The sequence below is a fragment of the Salvelinus fontinalis genome, chromosome 2 (assembly GCF_029448725.1).
Source record: "Salvelinus fontinalis isolate EN_2023a chromosome 2, ASM2944872v1, whole genome shotgun sequence".
NCBI classification, from domain to species: Eukaryota; Metazoa; Chordata; class Actinopteri; order Salmoniformes; family Salmonidae; genus Salvelinus; species Salvelinus fontinalis.
The window spans coordinates 75010226-75030364 of NC_074666.1; the positions used below are offsets into that span (position 1 = coordinate 75010226).

The 20139-nt window shown below is 43.9% G+C and overlaps 1 protein-coding gene and 1 non-coding gene across 2 annotated transcripts in view; both read right to left on the reverse strand.

The window, feature by feature from the left end:
* Window positions 1-1413: 1413 nt before the first annotated feature.
* On the reverse strand, window positions 1414-1495 carry trnas-aga (transfer RNA serine (anticodon AGA)). The gene has a single exon. It is a non-coding gene; the product is annotated as a tRNA-Ser (tRNA).
* A 2506-nt stretch (window positions 1496-4001) lies between these two features.
* The window catches only part of LOC129825933 (growth factor receptor-bound protein 2-like), a 49152-nt gene continuing 33014 nt past the window's right edge, over window positions 4002-20139 (reverse strand). Inside the window, exons 3-6 of the mRNA XM_055886067.1 lie at window positions 9866-9963; window positions 7091-7213; window positions 6167-6335; window positions 4002-5838 (exon numbers count right to left, since the gene is read on the reverse strand). Of these exons, the coding sequence (XP_055742042.1) occupies window positions 5653-5838; window positions 6167-6335; window positions 7091-7213; window positions 9866-9963 (576 nt within the window). The 3' untranslated portion in view covers window positions 4002-5652. The remainder of the gene's footprint in view (window positions 5839-6166; window positions 6336-7090; window positions 7214-9865; window positions 9964-20139) is intronic.

Consider the following 20139-nt stretch of genomic DNA (forward strand, 5'->3'; position numbering starts at 1 on the left):
GTTAAGGTTAGGGTAATTAATCCTTTGTGATTAAGGTTAGGGTATAGGGTAGGAATGTCCCAAAGATCCCGGATAGCACTGACCAATCTGTATATCTCATACTGTATATCACAAGATGGCTTGTTGGTGTTGCAATGTATCCAATCATAGACTTATCTCCATCATAACATGACTATGTGTGATAACCTTATCGTAGTAACCAATGATGTACAGTACCAGTCAGCAGTTTGGACACACCTACTCATTCAAGGGTTTTTCTTTATTTTACTATTTTCTACATTGTAGAATAATAGTGAAGACATCAAAACTATGAAATAACATATATGGAATCATGTTGTAAGCATGTTGTAACAGGTGTGCCTTGTTAAAAGTTAATTTGTGGAATTTCTTTCCTTCTTAATGCGTTTGAGCCAATCAGTTGTGTTGTGACAAGGTATACAGAAGATAGCCCTATTTGGTAAAAGACCAAGTCCAAATAAACAAAGAGAAATGACAGTCCATCATTACTTGAAGACATGAAGGTCAGTCAATGCGGAAATTGTCAAGAACTTTGAACATTTCTTCAAACGCAGTCGCAAAAACCATCAAGCGCTATGATGAAACTGGCTCTCATGAGGACCGCCACAGGAAAGGAAGACCCAGAGTTGAGGAGGGGGTGTGATGGTGTGGGGGTGCTTTGCTGGTGACACTGTCTGTGATTTATTTAGCATTCAAGGCACACTTAATCAGAATGTCTACCACAGCATTCTGCAGCGATACGCCATCTCATCTGGTTTGCGCTTAGTGGGACTATCATTTGTTTTTCAACAGGACAATGACCCAAAACACACCTCCAGGCTGTGTAAGGGCTATTTGACCAATAATGAGAGTGATGGAGTGCTGCATCAGATGACCTGGCCTCCACAATAACCCGACCTCAACCCAATTGAGATGGTTTGGGATGAGTTGGACTGCAGGGAAAAGCAGCCAACAAGTGCTCAGCATATGAGGGAACTTCAAGACTGTTGGAAAAGCATTCCTCATGAAGTTGGTTGAGAGAACGCCAAGAGTGTGCAATGCTGTCATCAGGGAGGTAAAGGGTGGCTACTTTGAAGAATCTCAAATAAGAAATATATTTAGATTTGTTTAACACATTTTTTGGTTATTACATGTTTACATGTGTGTTATTTCATAGTTTTGATGTGTTCACTATTATTCTACAATGTAGAAAATAGTTTTAAAAAATATAAAGAAAACCCCTTGAATTAGTAGTTGTGTCCACTTTTGACTGGTACTGTATATAACAATATAGATCATACCACTATGTATATACATCATTAATCGTAACGTTACTGTCTGTATGTGTTACAATTTCTCCAAAAGTGGACATTTTCTACTGTATGGCTTTTAGCAAAAACCTACAAAATAATCAACCGTTGTCGGCAGGATTCGAACCTGCGCGGGAAGATCCCAATGGATTTCTAGTCCATCGCCTTAACCACTCGGCCACGACAACTTGATGATCAGCTTATCAAAATATGTCTCTAATCTATATTACAACTTGTAACAAGTTCTTGTCGAAAGTGTTACAATGAAATGTAGTTTCTGCCTAATAATTTGTAGTTTACTTGATTGTAATTTTTTAAACTAAACGGTATAAGGTTGTGGTGGCCGAGTGGTTAAGGCGACTATTTTAACAGCAGCCGTAACGTGACGATGAGGAAATGTCCACTTTTTGGAGAAATTGTAACACATACAGACACATACGTTACGATTAATGATGTATATACATAGAGTACATTGTCCAGTCTTGTGTGGTCTGGTCATAATTGAGTACAAATGCAGTTCGTTCATACAGGAAAAGGCAGCATTTACTAATTCATCTCGAATGATTCTCGCAACGGACTACACCCCATTATCGTAGTGATGCACTTTTACAAAATGTATTTTAACGTATTTTTTTTTAAAGAAGCTTTGAAAACATTGACATATGCATACTTTTATATCGAATAATTTGAAAACGGGGAAAAGATTAACATTATTATAGCGCCTTGCAGTGGTCGTACCGAATGGTGGCATGAGGAAAACAAATACATTTCAGATGATGATAGTTGCCAGGAGGTGGCGATAATGCATTATGTATACCAGAATAAACATTCTGTCGGCAGGCAGGGATTGCAGTCATACAAGGATGATTATCTTTACCACAGACCTTTTAGTTGCGTCTGTGTTTGATTTAATGTAGTGGGTACAACAGATTAGTTTTCATATTGGAAACTATGTGTACCCATTAAAGGCATTGTATAACAAACACCATGTTTTGGCATGCTGATCTGACAGTCTGGATTGTATTGAGGCATTTTGACAGTGTCATGGTGGTAGTGTAAAAGTACACCATTGAGATATCTCAGTCTGATAAGTAACGGGGTGACTGGAGTACAAAGAATCCAATGCTTGCATTTCACAGACTATTTGCATGAGGTTCAGTAAGCGGGTGAACATCAGTGGTGTCTTTATTCCTATTTGAATATGATGACAGCATAAAGAATAGCAGTGGGAAGATCTGGAAAGTTTTGCCTTCGAAAAATACCTTCCAATAGTGGATCATGAACTGGTGTGGCCCAGGGTGAGTGACAGGATGCCTCCCACATGGGTGTTTAACTTACTCACTACCCTTTGACTTTTAATCCAAGAGACGACAGCAATGTGAATCTATTGACTTGATCCTCTGAACAGGAGTCAGGGATGTTGGAAAATGTATGGTGCCCATGGCCCTCAGGTTTAATTTAATCTCCATACTACAATTGAGGCTTGTGTAGTGTATTACTGCTGTAGTTTAACCTGAGCATCCAATCAGTCCCTCCACCTGCTAAACCCCTACATTGAACACAGTAAAGAAGATGCTCCAGTGGTGTCAAAAACATAGGCCCAACACATATTTCCACAAATGAAATAGGCCCCAGAAAGTATGACATGGGAAGTTCAGTGTTATTTCACTGTGTGTGTCAATGTTTCTAGATGTCTGAAGAGGAACACAAATATGTATTTCTCTGCACACACTCCCACACCTCCGAATGGATAAACTGACACGCGCACACACACACCAAGCGGAGAGAAAAACTGTACGTTGCATCTTTGCAAACAATTCATAATTTATGTGAACACAATCATGCAATAACACATAGTGAATTGCATCAACATCTATAAAAAATTATGTTTCCATGTTTTCAAAGCCAGCAAATCCCTTAGTGGAAAATTTGACAGACAATTGATAATTTAATGGATCCTCAAATGGTGGGAGATAGGGACCCTGGGAGATTGTCCGACACATTTTTGGAGAAGACAGGTTTTGGTAAATGCTCGTGAAGTTCCCTGGCTATCTGGGACAACGTCATCAAATATGGCTGTTATATATTCATGCTGCTCACTTACATAACGTCTCTAGACTCCAGACCTGATGAGACTTCTTACAGTACATGACATCCTCAGACTATAATGAATTCCATGGACTGAGGATGGAGAGCACTTAATGTTCCCAGTCCGCTGTTTTGTTAAGTGTCCGTCAGTGGAAAGGCTGCCTGCATGTGACGCAATGTAGTCAGCAAGTGGCCAGATTGGTTGGAAGTGTTTAAGGGCTAAAAATAACAGAACACAAAAGCAGACAGTCCAGCAGACCGAGGGTAATGCAATGTGTACATTTTCACTGGGCAGCAAACCCCTGTATGTACCAAGAACCCAAGGCTGTGCTTGAAGACGCCAAGCGTCAAATTAAGCTTGTTCATGGCACCCAGAGGGACAGGAACTTGGCATTGGACACGTAGGGGAGCCTGATGTGTCAATATAGGTATTTATTTGTGATTCCTGTCTGATTCATGGCTGAACACTGCATGTCCCAGCCCCTACAGGTTGTCAGATGCAAAGCCAAGTAATGGGCCATTCATTTCTATACATTTTTAGACAGATTAATTTAGCCATCAAAAGTTTTGTTGAATCACAAGATGAAAAAAATAACTGTATGCGACTATCTATGGACCACACCACATGGTTTCTCTCTTTATTTGTAGAATTGCATTTTAATAAAAAAAAAAAATAAAAAAAAAAAAGCAAAAAAAATAACAGTATCAATAGGGAAGAAGGCAAGAGACACTTAAATAAGAAAAGTTAAATGTTGGGAAGGAGATGTGGGGTTGATGGGACAGGATTATGTACATGGTTTCTCACTGCAGGATTGACGGGCCCCACAAAGGGGCTCAAAGCAGCAGGTCGGAGACACTGAAACACCAGAGAGAAAGGCACTATCCAGAGAGAACAAAGAAACTAAAAACACACAGAAAACAAACACACCAGAAATCAAATGCTTAACATAAAAAGTGCTTGACACGCCACAGACAGAGAAAAACAACATTGGTAAAGCTGATCTCAACTTTTAGCATAAAAGACACTTCATTTTCTCAAACTGTTTATCACACCATCATGTGATTATCCAACTCATCTACTTGTTATGTGTGAGTCTAACAAGGAGGGGACTGTTAATGTATGCGTGTGTGTGTTTGAATATGTACTATATGCATATTTTTCATACATCTCTATATAATCTTATATTGACACCATTACTAATTCAGCACTTCTCGGGAATCCCTTGCGTTGTGTAGTTCAGTTCTCCGACCTTGCTTCCCTCATGTCAATGTCTATGGACTCAGTCAGCTACATTCACGGCCCAAGAGTAAAATGGCTGCAATAAATACATTGGCTTCAAAAGGTGGCTGGCCTTTTACAGGGTTTCATAATACAACAGCTCATGCAGCATACATGGCTCTACTCGCTGCTAGCTTCCTGACACGATTGGTTTTGTTAAAAATAACAGATTATTCTCTCATTTATCAGACAAGGAAATTATTTCACGTTTTAAATATCATGCCATTTTATCTGAGAGCCCTCAAATAATCCAGGAAAAATTATACTGACAATTATGCTGACAATTCAGCAAATCCCAGAGCTACTAGGTCTTATCCAGAATAACTTTTTTTTTTAAACATAATTTACAAATGGAAGAAACAATACAATTTGTGATGACTGGTAAAACACATACAAATATATAATATATATTCTTAAAAAATTGATTCTCTCTATACTGTAGGTGATTTATTTATACAGCCCTGGGCTGATGTACAATGCTCACATGCCAATGATCTTGGACTTGGTAACTTGCTGCAGATAACATCCTTATTTTTTCAATATTTTTTCAATCATTTTTTCAAATATTTGTACATGTATTTTTATTTAAAACAGCGTTAGGATTTATTGGTATTTAATTTAGGTGATTAAAACATGCAGCAAAAAAGGAAAAGAAATGCAGAATGTGAAGAAGTAGAGGACAGAAGCAGCTGTGGGAGTCTAGGTATAGAATCATTCTCATCCTTCACTTTTGGTGCACTATGCTTAGTTTCTCTGTGTTTTTTTCCTCAATGACAGTTCAGTTCTGACTGAATTGTTCACTATAGAGGCGAACATTCTCAGTGTTAAAAGTTGGCTTTGCTCAGCTGCCACCGACAAGGTGATGCCTTCAACAGAACTACTTCTCCATTTTTAATTCCTTGTTGCATTCTCCCTCTCTGCTCCTGATGTCTTCTTGATGGGTTGAGGGGGGGGTATGGGGTGGTTGTTGATGTTTATTTACATGTTCCGGTTGACTGGTGTGACGTAGTTGCGGGGGAACATGCCCGTCAGCCCGTGGCATCCTCCCTTCCACCAGTTAGGGTCAGAGTTGTCCAGGACCTGGATGAAGTCTCCGCGTCGGAAGCCCAGCTCGCCATCCTCCTGGGGGTCAAAGTCAAAGAGCGCCTGTACATATGTGGGATGCTGTGGGCAGGGAGAGAGAAAGAGAGCAAAACAAATCCATGAGTTCCAGACATGTTAACAGTCTGACAAAAGGATAAAGCCTCGGTTCTTCCCTGATTGTGTTTTCTGAACCAACCGTGACTCGTTGGTGAACTGAGCCAATGCCTTGACATCCAAAGGTTAGGCCGGCAGGATGAGAGATTGAGTCAGCAACTCTGGGGCCAATCTGTCTCCCTCAAAGCTATTATTTTACACTAATAACCTAGTTTGTCATTGTGACCATTAAGTGTCCTACAAAGCCACACTGGTAAAGAGCCAGAGATGAAGGTTAAGGGGGATGTGTGCTCACCTGGGTGACCTGCTCAATGTCACGCAGGAAGATCTGCTGGTTGCGGGATACAGAGGTGGATCGGTGGTAGTCCACCAGCTCGTTGAGCGAGTTGAACTTTACCACCCACAGGAAGTACTTTCCTGCCCCATCACGCAGGACTTTGAAGTGCTGAACGTCATTTCCAAACCTGAGGAGACGGGGAACAGAGGAAGAGAACCATGGGTAGCTGGCCAGCAGCAGACAGTCAACAGACGCAGAACTGCTGAAACAGGACAGAGAAGAGAGATCCCAACGGCCAAAGGAAATACATGTGGACATGTTTTCTTAGCAACACATTAGGAAGACAGACTGTCTCTATAACAGTGTGAACACAGGTCATGACCCCATGGATGGTAACGCTGCAGACAGATATAAAACCAGCCTCTTCCACAGCCATCAGGGGGATTAGTCTCTACTAAGACAAACTCCTTGTTCTGTACTCAGAGGGCAATAGACGGGTGGAGTCACATAGACAATTCAAGATAATTAGAGCGATCACTATCTACTTGACATACAGACAGACATTACAGCACCATGACAGTGAGGCCTGCTGAATTTAGCATTTTTAAGTAAAGCAGAGTGGAAACAGACATGGGGAAATCAAGGAGTTTGCGTCAGTGTTGTGCAAGCTGGAAAGAGAGAGCTGAAATCCTGCTGTAAAATGACTGTCAGTGAGCTGGAGTTAATGTTCATAGACACCAGGGGGCAGCACAGAACACTGGGTAAAAAAGAAAGTGCTGGTGCTGTAGTGTATTTAAACACAGGAAGAGAAAGAAGAGAAACATAGCAGATGTTTGTGTCTGTTACCCAATACATTGTTCGGTGCAGAGCAGAGTAGTCCCTCGCCCCAACATACGTAGAGCAGGGCTTCTAAACCTTTCGTGTATGTGTGTGTTCACTTACTTGACAGAGAGGGAGAAGTCCCCTGGCGCACTCTCACTCTCTCGGATGAGGAAGGCCCCGTCGTGCCTCTGTTTGTTCAACATCTCCTCTGCCTTGGCACGGGGGATCTTGCCAAAGAACCACCTGGAGGGAGGGACAGCACCACACACACACACAGTCAGGGGAGAGAACACAGCCGGACCAGCATGAAACAAACAAATAGACATCTGCTCCCTCACGATCAGGGACGACACATGGTCATCTCCCACTGTTTACAGTCCTGAGAGATTATACAGTATTTCAGTTTAAGCCTCTGCCCCAGTCAACCGATTAATACTGCAGGTAGGAGAACCAGAACCGTGGGCGTTGTGTACAGTGAGGGCACAGGGGTTGAGGAGTGGGGATTGCGTGCTGTGCTGCTGAAGCAGAGCATGTCTCACTCCCAGCAAGGTCTGTGATAGCAGCACTGGCTGGGCCAATGGCAGCTGTAGCAGCAGGAGGCAAAGAGAGAGTGAGAAAGAGAAAGCGCTCTCTCCGGTTAATTATTAACCAGAGCAGCCAGAGAGATAACATCTTGGCTCCTTTGCATGAAAGTGAAAATCAATAATAAAATTACCAAGACCTAATCCTCTTTGCATTTGTGACCTCTATCAGCCGGCCCCCGCCTACAGTTCCCTGTCTGATAAAGGTGCCGGCAGAGCAATTAAAGCAGGCACGGAAAGAGCAGCCAGGCCATGTGGAGCCAGACTGGTTGCGCCTCACACACACACACACGCACAACTGTCTGGTCTGTGAATACATACCGGGAGATGAAACGCAGAGGCACATTAACATCTAGCGTTGGCTGAAGCTACTGTACTGCGTGTGGGTAGTTGCCATATGGCCAAAACAAAAGTGAACAAATTATTTATTCAAAAATGAAAGTTAAAAAAAATTGTTACTAATTTAAATCAGTAATCATATTCTGTTGAAAAACACATTCATTTGTATAACGATGATAACCAAGTGTCTCCCCGTGAAATTTTTAGTAAGATTGTAATTTGACAAAAACCTAGATAAAAAGCAATTACATGACTTGTGTACTATAATAATGTTACCCGCTTCAACAAATATTTTACAGTTTGTTCAAGAAAACCCCTTTTTTATTAGTGCAACCCCGTAGAACATGTCGTCCCACCGATGGTTAGGGTTAAAACGTAATTAATGAAACTATGACGTTTCTGACTGCTCTAAAATGCAACTTCTAAACATCAATAACGGATCCTCATTAAAGGATTTAAAATGTACTCATTCCAATTACAGGACATCAAAAAAGTCCTGCACTGCTATTTTTCATCACTAGCTCCCCGAGTCGGGAGTGGGTAATTTGCAAGCCTGTTGCCTTTCTTGGATGTGGAAGCTATTTCTTGGGACCTGAAAGTTAACTTTGTCCTCTGTCATGTCAACTACACATGTAGGTTTGTCACGTCAACTAACCATGCACTGTACCCAAAATAAGGCAGGCTAGTTGGTGTGTGTGCTCACTTGCTGCCTGGTGCCACTCCGTCACAGCTAGTCTATAGAGGGACAAAGGGCAAACTCCTGCCACACTACTACTGGCATGGGATCAGATCACAACTGCCCCCTACACTAAGGCTACACCAAACTATATGGGGGAAGGACTAACAGCTGACCCACAGTCAGTTAGTGCAAGAGCTAAATGCTGCTACTGACATTGGATAAAGGATTGATTTAGGCTAAATAGAGTTTCTCTTTCAGGTGTTCAAAGCACTTAAATAGTCAATCAATTGAGAACACCACATAGACACTGTATTCATTATTCAGTATCTATTCACTCTTTTTTACGATGATGGCATTAACTGTGATGTAACAGCATGGTACATTACTTGACAAGGGCAACTAAGATCTGTACACAGCATCACAGCCCAGCTGAACAGCAAGACCTTTCCCCTTTGATGTGGCTATGAGTGGCAGCCCGGACAATTAAAACAAAGCCCCTGATGAGGAAGTGGTGCTGAGGGGTACATTCCACCTTACAGAGAGGGATGACTCCACTCAGGGCTTCCATTACACAGACAGACTGAGGGCAGGGACCAGACCCGAGATAACTTGTTTCTGCTGGCCATCTATTCCCCATGATCACAGCCACACATTTTACTCACACTCTGCCCACACCAGCTGACCTGAGCTCTGCTATCTCTCTGCTCATTAACACAGAATATGGATCAGATGTTTCTCACTATCCAAGTCCAGGCATTAATCATCAAGAAATTGGCCCTGGAGCAGTTGCTAACAGCTTATACCTGCACTATATATCTGCATTCACTTCAATCCACTGTACACAGACAGACAAAGGCATGGCGTAGCTCCTTGGGACAGAGACAACTAGACCCAGCCCCCTCCATACTCCAAAATCCCACCTGATAAAATCCCAGTGGCGATGAAGGGTCAATATTAAATTAAGTCTAAGAGGCCCAGAGCGCACTAATACAGAGAGCGCTAATCTGGCACTGTGTGCTCCAGAGGTAATATCCTCTAAGAATCCTCACAGTGCTTCAATGAACACACAGGGAGAAGATTCCACTGTGGTGGCACTGGCCATTTCAGCACAGTACTCGGAGTTGACGGGACTGTTCAATTCAGACAGTTGTTTCATAGTTCCAAATCAATGTGATACATTGACCTGGCAGTCATGATGAGTCCTGTTTGCACATACTCCGAGTCAGCAACAATAAGCTGTAGAGGTGAGTCCTCCTGAGTCATAATAGGAGTCTGGGTCAGGTGGTTCATACTTACGGATGTGCTTTCATCTCTATGTAGTTCTTGGGGATGAAGCCGTCTTTCCCGTTCAATTCTGCTTTGTACCAGTTCTGGTCACACTCTTCATTTAATACCTAGAGAAGGGAAGAGAGTTAACAATATATCACATCTAGTAAACAGAGTACTTCTCTGGTCACTGTGAAGGGCGGCTGAAACGGTTTTGTATCCACTAATGGGGCACAGCCATAAACGACAGATTGAGACACGTTTGTCTGTTGCGAGTACACTCATTTACCAAGCAAGCAAGCCTCCATGAGGCCAGGCCAGCTGTGGGAGCACTCTTGTCTGAGAGACGTACGGTGGTTTGCAGGTTTGGGAGCACTGGTGCATGAGTGTGTCTAAGTTTGTGTGTGTGTGTGTGTGGCTGTTGTTGTTGAAAGACATGCACCTGTACACTGGTGCAGTTAGTAATGTAAAGCCTCTGGCTTGAACACTCATAGTCAGATGAAAGAAACAGTCGTCATCAATTCTCACCAGGGTTCTGACTCACAGTAATATATTGACACGTCCCACTCAAAACAAAGATATTCCAACCACCATCTGCCTTCTGGCTTCAGTACAGCCTTTCCATTTCAGAAGAAATAGGAGTCATACTAGATATAGTCTAGAACGCACAGGTATTTCAATGTGATATGCTGACCACAGGCTTCAGTGTTGGGACACACTTCATGGCCTCTGCTAGGTGTTGAAACACCTTTAAACAAACCATACTGACAATCTGTGTTCAAGGGAGGAATTAGGCCTAAATCTGTTTATCGGCAAAAAAAGTGTCGAGGAAATGGAGTGTGCAACATCCTTCCTGTGCACAGAGCACTGGGAGAGAGAGAGCCAGAGATAGAAAGGAAAGTGAGGCGAGTGGGTGTGCCACCACTGTCACACCAGAGGGTTCTTAAAGCCTGCAAGGCTTTTGGGCGACCTGACCAAATTCACATTGAAATGTGTGTTATAGATCTGTCATTCACATTGAAAGCAAGTCTAAGAAGCAGTAGATCTGTTCTATATGCGCTATTTCTTTGCTTCCCGTGCTTAAGTTTAGTTTTTTGCGTCTTTTACGTTCGGTTTTGTACACCAACTTCAAACAGCTGACAAAACAATATCCTTGGTTATGGAAAATATATTTTACAGCGGTTTAGATTGTACAATGACTATCTACACTAAACTTGCTTGTTTTGTCACAAAAACTGAAATTAGGCAAACTATCAGAATTTTAGCAACCAGGAAAAGCTGGAGCGATTTCGGCATATTGCATCTATCTTTAAACCTAACCTGAAATACCCAAGGGGCGGTTGCATTGCGTGCAGAATCAAACTCTTTTTTGATTTACATAGATGGCTGACAGGTGAGGCAGTGATGATAAACTGAGTAACTCAACTAAAGCACCTGATTCCTTCGCAGATAGTCGTTTACTGTTTAGTGTCTGCGGGTTCATATAACTTGGTCACAAAGACCACATCAGAGTGTGTGAATTGGCCTGGAGGACCTGTGAGAAGAGGGGCTACAGATAGACGACAACCTTCAGGCACTCAGCACCTCAACCACATCCAGCAACAAGATGGCTTCTTAAGCTCCCCCCAAACACAATACAGTCTCTGATCCAGAGTTATAAAATGATCTTCCAAATGTCAGATAAGAGGGTTGCTCCGGGTGAGATTGATTTCTCCCTTTTCTCACACAGACATACAGTAATTTACACAGTAGGCGTGTAGTTCCCCTAGAGGGGAAGGCAGACTGGTACAGCACAGTTTAGTTGGCAGGCTGTGTTGAACAGTGAGTTGTGCAGCAGTACAGAGGGCTTCTGACCACAGAGTACTGATCTATGCTTCAACACAGCGGTTGGGAAACATCTCCATAATGCATACACAACAATGTAAAGGCAGCTAGACATGTTGTCTATCAGGTATCATTTTACATTGTTCACAAAAGAAAAGCTGCAGCTATGGTAGACAGGAAGGACATACTCACGTCACAACAGCTAACCGTCATAGCCCTATCTGACCAGAAACTACAGATATGCTTCAATTTTCAGTGTCTTTTAATCCCGCCCCATCCTGTAAGAGTCAAGTTTTTCAGAAGAGCTGAGTCTCATCTACTTCGGTGTGTAGTGTTGATCTGAAACCCACGCAAGCAACCAGTCCCCTTGGTGGTAAAAAACACTATGGCTTAGTGGAAAGAGGCAAGCAGGAGACAACTGAAACAGGAGTCATGTAAGACTATGTGAAGGCATCCCAGGCCATCAGTGTCAGTAGTACAGTGTCAGTGGTGAGATTGACATTAGGCCTATACACTCTTTCCAACACACCCTCCTACTTCTCAAAGCCCCGATGATGGGGTCTGACAATTTCCCCCCCAGCTGGTCACTGGCCTCAGTGCTCTCTGACCTCTCTGCTCCAGCTAGCCTGCAGCACACCAGCTGTCACCAGCTGTCACTGTGGAACTACAGCCACTGTGCCCCACCACAAGAGACAAAATTACAGAGGGGGGAAGGAGGGAGGGGTCCATGCCTGTGGCACTATGATAATGTGAGTGAATGTGAATAGGTTGTGAGGAGCACAGGGGGGAGACAGGCACAGTGATGGGAGAGTATGCCTGTGGCAGTGTGTGTTTCTGTGTGTTTCTGTGTGTTTCTGTGTGTGTGTGTGTGTGGTCTTACAATTGGTGGGGCAATGCAGGCAGGCGGCCTCTGGGAGTGACTGATTGCACATGTGTAGACGTGGCAGACATGCGTTCTGGAACTCTGAACTCTTGGTGATCTCACTTTCTCTACATCTTATTACAAACACTACACTCCACCTTAGTCTCATCACCTACACAGTTCACAACTTAGCTACCTCAAACATAACAGCTCACAGACACTCCCATATGTTCTCTTGCAGATATTACAACAAGCTTGGATTTTCGTGATAAGGCCATTTGCCCAATCTGCCAGGGCACCAAGGCCATTAACCAAAATAGTAAATTAAATTGATTTGAAAACCAAAAAACAACTATTCTCTTAAGAAAAGCACAAGTGTATGTAAATGTAAATAAAACAGTAGCCTACATGTCAAAGTGAAGGTGATAGCCTGCGTATTGGCTAAAGCCAGTCATGTCCAGACCAAAGCTGACATGAGGGGCCTGAAAATGTAACCAAACTTTAAATAAGACTTTTAATTACACACTAGGCTAAACACCAGTCAGGTTCGACAAATATAATGTAGGATCATTATTAATATCTAACGGCTTGATAATGTCGACACATATATATAAACTCAACAAAAATGTCCTCTCACTGTCAACTGCATTTATCCACAGCAAACATAACATGTCTAAATATTTGTATGAACATAAAAATATTCAACAACAGATATAAACTGAACAAGTTCCAAAGACATGTGACTAACAGAAAAGGAATAATGTGTCCCTGAACAAGGGGGGGAGGGGGTCGAAATCAAAGGTAACAGCCAGTATCTGGTGTGGTACTGCCGTGCATCTCCTCCTCATGGAATGCACCAGATTTGCCAGTTCTTGCTGTGAGATGTTTCCCCACTCATTCACCAAGGCACCTGGAAGTTCCCAGACATTTCTGCGGGGAATGGCCCTAGCCCTCACCCTCCGATCCAACAGGTACCAGACGTGCACAATGGGATTGAGATCCGGGCTCTTCGCTGGCCATGGCAGAACACTGACATTCCTGTCTTGCAGGAAATCACACACAGAACGAGCGTATGGGTGGTGGCATTGTCATGCTGAAGGGTCATGTCAGGATGAGCCTGCAGGAAGGGTACCACATGAGGGAGGAGGATGTCTTCCCTGTAACGCACAGCGTTGAGATTGCCTGCAAAGACAACAAGCTCAGTCCGATGATGCTGTGACACTCCGCCCCAGACCATGACGGACCCTCCACCTCCAAATCGATCCCGCTCCAGAGTACAGGCCTCTGTGTAACGCTCATGCCTTCGACAATAAACGCGAATCCGACCATCACCCCTGGTGAGACAAAACCACGACTCATCAGGGAAGAGCACTTTATGCCAGTCTTGTCTGGTCCAGCGATGGTAAGTTTGTGCCCATAGGTGACATTGTTGCTGGTGATGTCTGGTGAGGACCTGCGTTACAACAAGCCCTCAGTCCAGCCCCTCTCAGCTTATTGCGGACAGTCTGAGCACTGATGGAGGGTTTGTGTACCTGTCCCGCAGGTGTGATGTTCAGATGTACCGATCCTATGCAGGTGTTGCTACACGTGGTCTGCCACTGCGAGGACGATCGGCTGTCCGTTCTGTCTCCCTGTAGCGATGTCTTAGGCGTCTCACAGTACGGACATTGCAATTTATTGCCGTGGCCACCTCTGCAGGCCTCATGCCTCCTTGCAGCATGCCTAAGGCACGTTCACGCAGATGAGCAGGGACCCTGGACGTATTTCTTTTGGTATTTTTCAGAGTCAGTAGAAAAACCACTTTAGTGTCCTAAGTTTTCATAACTGTGACCTTAATTGCCCACCGTCTGTAAGCTGTTAGTGTCTTAAGCACATTGTTTATGGTTCATTGAACAAGCATGGGTAACACTGTTTAAACCCTTTACAATTTAGATCTGTAAAGTTATTTAGATTTTTATGAATTATCTTTGAAAGATAGGGTCCTGAAAAAGGGCCGTTTCTTTTTTTGCTGAGTTCATATTTATATATACAAAAGTATGTGGACACCACTTCAAATGAGTGGATTTGGCTATTACAGCCAGACCGGTTGCTGACCGGTGTATAAAATCAAGCACACAGCCATGCAATCTCCATAGACATACATTGGCCTTACTGAAGACCTCAGTGACTTTCATGGTAGCACCGTCATAGCACCGTCATAGGATGCCACCGGTCATAGGAGCTGCCCCGGTCAACTGTAAGTGCTGTTATTATGGCATGGAAACGTCTTGGAACAACAACGGCTCAGCCGCAAAGTGGTAGGTCTCATAAGCTCACAGAACGGGACCCCAAGTGCGGAAGCGTGTAAAAATAGCCTGTCCTTGGTTTTAACACTCACTACCAAGTTCCAAACTGCCTCTGGAAACAACGTCTGCACAATAACTGTTCGCCGGGAGCTTCATGGCCAAGCAGCCGCACACAAGCCTAAGATTACCATGTGCAATGCCAAGCGTCGGCTGGAGTGGTGTCAAGCTCACCGCCATTGGACTCTGGAGCAGTGGAAACACGTTCTCTGGAGTGATGAATCACACTTCACCACCTGGCAGTCCGACGGACGTATCTGGGTTTGGGGGATGCCAGGAGAACGCCACCTGCCCCAATGCATAGTGCCAACTGTAAAGTTTGGTGGAGGAGGAATAATGGTCTGATGCTGTTTTTCATGGTTCGGGCTAGGCCCCTTAGTTCCAGTGAAGGGAAATTACAATGCTACAGCATACAATGACATTCTAGATGATTCTGTGCATCCAACTGTGTGGCAACAGTTTTGGGAAGGCCCTTTCCTGTTTCAGCTTGACAACACCGCCGAGCACAAAGCGAGGTCCATACAGAAATGGTTTGTCGAGATCAGTGTGGAAGAACTTGACTGGCCTGCACAGAGCCCTGACCTCAACCCCATTGAATACCTTTAAGATGAATTGGAATGGTGACTGCGAGCCAGGCCTTATCGCCCAACATCAGCGCCCGACCTCACTAATGCTCTTGTGGCTGAATGGAAGTAAGTCCCTGCAGAAATGTTCCAACATCTAGTGTAAAGCCTTCCCAGAAGAGTGGAGGCTGTTATAGCAGCAAAGGGCGGACCAACTCCATATTAATGACCATGATTTTGGAATGAGATGTTCAACGAGCAGGTGTCCACATAGTGTACAGGTCCCGTAGTATACTTGAGGCACTGTTCGTTCACATAGGAGAGAAAGGCCAGTGCCTGTTGCTCACCACAACATCCTTGCAATCTGAGCGGAGAAAGTGAACATTTTGAAACTATTTAACCATAAATGTAAATGTTCAAAACCTGGAAGTTTCGTCATTTTATGAGGCATGTCTTACCATGTTCTGACCATAGGAATGTTAAGGGGATTCTTTTATAAACACTTCCTCATATGCCTTTGAAACCAGTATTTCTCTCAGGTTCAACTTTATTTTGTTATCCAAAAACCAAATTCACAATCCTAGTCATATTAACCCATGCTTGTTGTTGCATCTTTAGATCTTCTCTCCTACATTTCTGAAGGATATTTTCATCTCTGTCATTTTCAACCGCTCGCATTTGCAGTGCACTTTTGAGAACAGTGTTTTCCCGCTAATTGCATTTTGGAACAGTTGCACTTATATCTAACGTGTGCGCATTGCTGCGCTTATCATGTGAAGAAATAGCCTAATAGTTGATCAACATTTTAAGCTAAACGTTTTGATCTGTTGCATCAGCCTCATTGCTTTTTGAAGTTTGATATACAGAGGTTGTATTAATTTGGGATGTAACAACTGTCCCAGAGTCTGTTTGGAATATTTATCTCTCTCACAAAAGGACAAGCTGACCAATAGAATAGGTACATATTTGTACTATGGGGGATAGTAGATTGACATAGGCTAGTGATTTTGCTGTTTGTTACTCATCTTGTTGGCTGACGAAAAGTAAATGTGGACAGTTCTAACATCTTCAATATGTGCCTCGGAATTCCATAAGGACGCGTGTCGTTGCAACTACGATGTGTCGGTTTTCACTTGTATATGTATGTATATTTTTACAGCCCTCGGGACATAATTATTGTTTGGATAACCTTATTTACTTTTATGTATTGGTTTTTATCTTAATTTTTTTCACTCTTTATGCGATGCGCACTGCAAAGAACACCGGAAGAAGAATTATCACTGAATTATCACAATTAATCAATTTATGTGTCAACTAATCCCATAAGGGATAGGTTGCCAATTTGCGATTTGACACGAAAATAAAATGTCATTCACTGCAGCCTACTTCGGAGCTATGACACCTGTGAGAAGGACCAGATCACTTGTCAGGCATTGAATAATAAGAATTGAAATATCTGAGAGAGCTATGTGAGTGAGAGGTGCTTCGGAGCACCGTGATTGGCAGCCAGGAGAAGGGAATTTGAATTATATTCATCACTTTGGCCCCAAGGCATGGATTATTTTATGGGAATTCGATGCCGCAGGGGAAATGCAAGGCCTGTTAACACATATCTAAACACTCACTGCTGATTCATGCATAGCATCATTTTAAATCTGTGGACTACCAGTGCCTTAGGGGTAAAAAAGTGATCTAATGGTGTGAGTGACTGAAGCTCATGTTGTTTGTGGGTGATGGTGTGAAAGCGCTACAAGGGCCACTTTACCCTTGTAGCCTGCTAAATCCAAGATGGCGTAGCAGTCAGACGTCTTTGTCTTTGTCCTGTCCCTTGTATATATCTTTTTACATATTTTTCTTCGCATATCTTTTAAAAATATTTTCCTAAACCTCAACTTCTAAATACTCTCCTGCAACCCGCCTCATCCAATGTGGCGTGGATCTGTTTTTTTTTCTTAAAGTATTTCTATATACTTCGGATCTGGAATCCCTCAACTGAAGCTAGCCACCTAACTACCTACCAGCTATCAGTTAGCAAACCACTGCTAGCGGTCATCAGCTAACCTTTAGCTCGGAAAGCTCTCGCCAGTTCGTACAACGTGACTCAAACCAGAGCATAACAGACCTAATTTTTTCTCCCCAAATCCCCGGATTCCTACCGCAAACACTGAACATTTTCATCTGGATCTTCGCAACTAGCTAACCGCAATCCCGGGTGACTACTCCTGGCTAGCGTTTCCATCCCGGCGCAAGCACCAATTAGCCTGAGGCTAGCCCGGGCTCCTGTGCTACCACCGAAGCTTACTCCTGGGCTACAATATCCAGACGCCTTCTACTGCCGGTACGGGGCACGGAACCCCGCCGATCCTCTACGACTGGAATACCGACAATCTGCCCGAGGATTCCAACAGGCCCCTCAGGCGCGACATCCGCTGAAGGCCCATTCTGCTAACCGCGGCCTGCTAGCTACCTAGAGCTACTTGGAACCCCACCCATCCACGACTGATCTATCGACGTCACCGCGCGAAGAGGCAAAAACTGACTTACCTCCATTGCGATGTCCCCCAAAGGCCCTTCTGCTAACTTGCTAGCCCCGGTCTGCTAACTGCTAGCTCCGGTCTGCTAACTGCTAGCTTGCTAACCCGGTCTGCTGTCTGCTAACTGCTAGCTTGTTTAGCCCAAGCCTGCTAACTGTCTGAATCGCCATGTCCCCAACCAGCCCAACCACTCACTGGACACATCTATTCATTTGGCTACGCATGCCTCTCTCTAATATCAATATTCCTCGTCCATTACTGTCCTGGTTAGTGATTACTGTCTTATTTCACTGTAGAACCTCTAGCCCTGCTCAATATGCCTTAACCAACCATGTTGTTCCACCTATTACATATGCGATGACATCACCTGTTTTAAACGTCTCTAGAGACTACATCTCTCTCATCATTACTCAATGCCTAGGTTTACCTCCAATGCACTCACATCCTACCTTACCTTTGTCTATACACTATGCCTTGAATCTATGCAATCCTGCCCAGAAACCTGCTCCTTTTACTCTCTGTTCCGAACGTGCTAGATGGCCAGTTCGTATAGCCTTTAGCCGTAACCCTTATCCTACTTCTCCTCTGGTGATGTAGAAGGTAATCCAGGTCCTGCAGTGCCTAGTTCCACTCCCACTCCCCAGGTGCTCTCATTTGTTGACTTCTGTAACCGTAAAAGCCTTGGTTTCATGCATGTTAACATTAGAAGCCTACTCCCTAAGTTTGTTTTACTCACTGCTTTAGCACACTCTGCCAACCCGGATGTCTTCGCCGTAGCTGAATCCTGGCTTGGGAAAACCACCAAAAACCCCGAAAACTCCATCCCTAACTATAATATTTTCCGCCAAGATAGAACTGCCAAAGGGGGCGGTGTGGCAATCTACTGCAAAGATGGTAATACAGAACTCTGCAGGCTATCCTCATCTGTACCCAAACAATTCAAGCTTCTAAAAATGCACCTTTCCAGAAACAAGTCTCTCACTGTTGCCGCTTGCTATAGACCTCCCTCTGCCCCCAGATGTGCCCTTGACACCATATGTGAATTGATTGCCCCCCATCTATCTTGAGCTAGCGCTACTAGGTGACCTAAACTGGGACATGCATAACACCCCGGCCATCCTACAATCTAAGCTCGATGAACTCAATCTCACACAAATTATCAATGAAGCTACCAGGTACAACCCCAAATCCGTAAACACGGGCACCCTCATAGATATCCTCCTAACTAACTCGCCCTCCAAATACACCTCTGCTGTTTTCAATCAAGATCTCAGAGATCACTAACTCATTGCCTGCATCTGTAAGGGGTCTGCGACCAAACGACCACCCCTCATCACTGTCAAACGCTCCCTAAAACACTTCTGCGAGCAGGCCTTTCTAATCGACCTGGCCCGGGTATCCTGGAATGACATTGACCTCATCCCATCAGTAGATGATGCCTGGTTATTCTTTAAAAGTGACTTCCTCACCATCTTAAATAAGCATGCCCCATTCAAAAACATGTAGAACTAGGAATAGATATAGTCCTTGGTTCACTCCAGACCTGTCTGCCCATGACCAGCACAAAAACATCCTGTGGCGTTCTGCATTAGCATCGAATAGCCCCCGTGATATGCAACTTTTCAGAGAAGTTAGGAACAAATATACACAATGCAGTTAGGAAAGCAAAGGCTAGCTTTTTCAAACAGAAATTTGCATCCTGTAGTACAACCTCAAAAAAGGTCTGGGACACTGTGAAGTCCATGGAGAATAAGAACACCTCCCAGCTGCCCACTGCTCTGAGGCTAGGAAACACCGTTACCACTGATAAATCCACTATAATTGAGAATTTCAATAAGCATTTCTCTACGGCTGGCCATGCTTTCCACCTGGCTACCCCTACCCCGGTCAACTGGCTGGCACCCTCCACAGCAACCCGCCAAAGCTCCCACCATTTCTCCTTCACCAAAATCCAGATAGGTGATGTTCTGAAAGAGCTGCAAAATCTGGACCCCTACAAATCAGCCGGGCTAGACAATCTAGACCCTCTCTTTCTAAAACGGTCTGCCGAAATTGTTGCAACCCCTATTACTAGCCTGTTCAACCTCTCTTTCGTATCGTCTGAGATTCCCAAAGATTGGAAAGCTGCCGCGGTCATCCCCCTCTTCAAAGGGGGTGACACTAGACCCAAACTGCTACA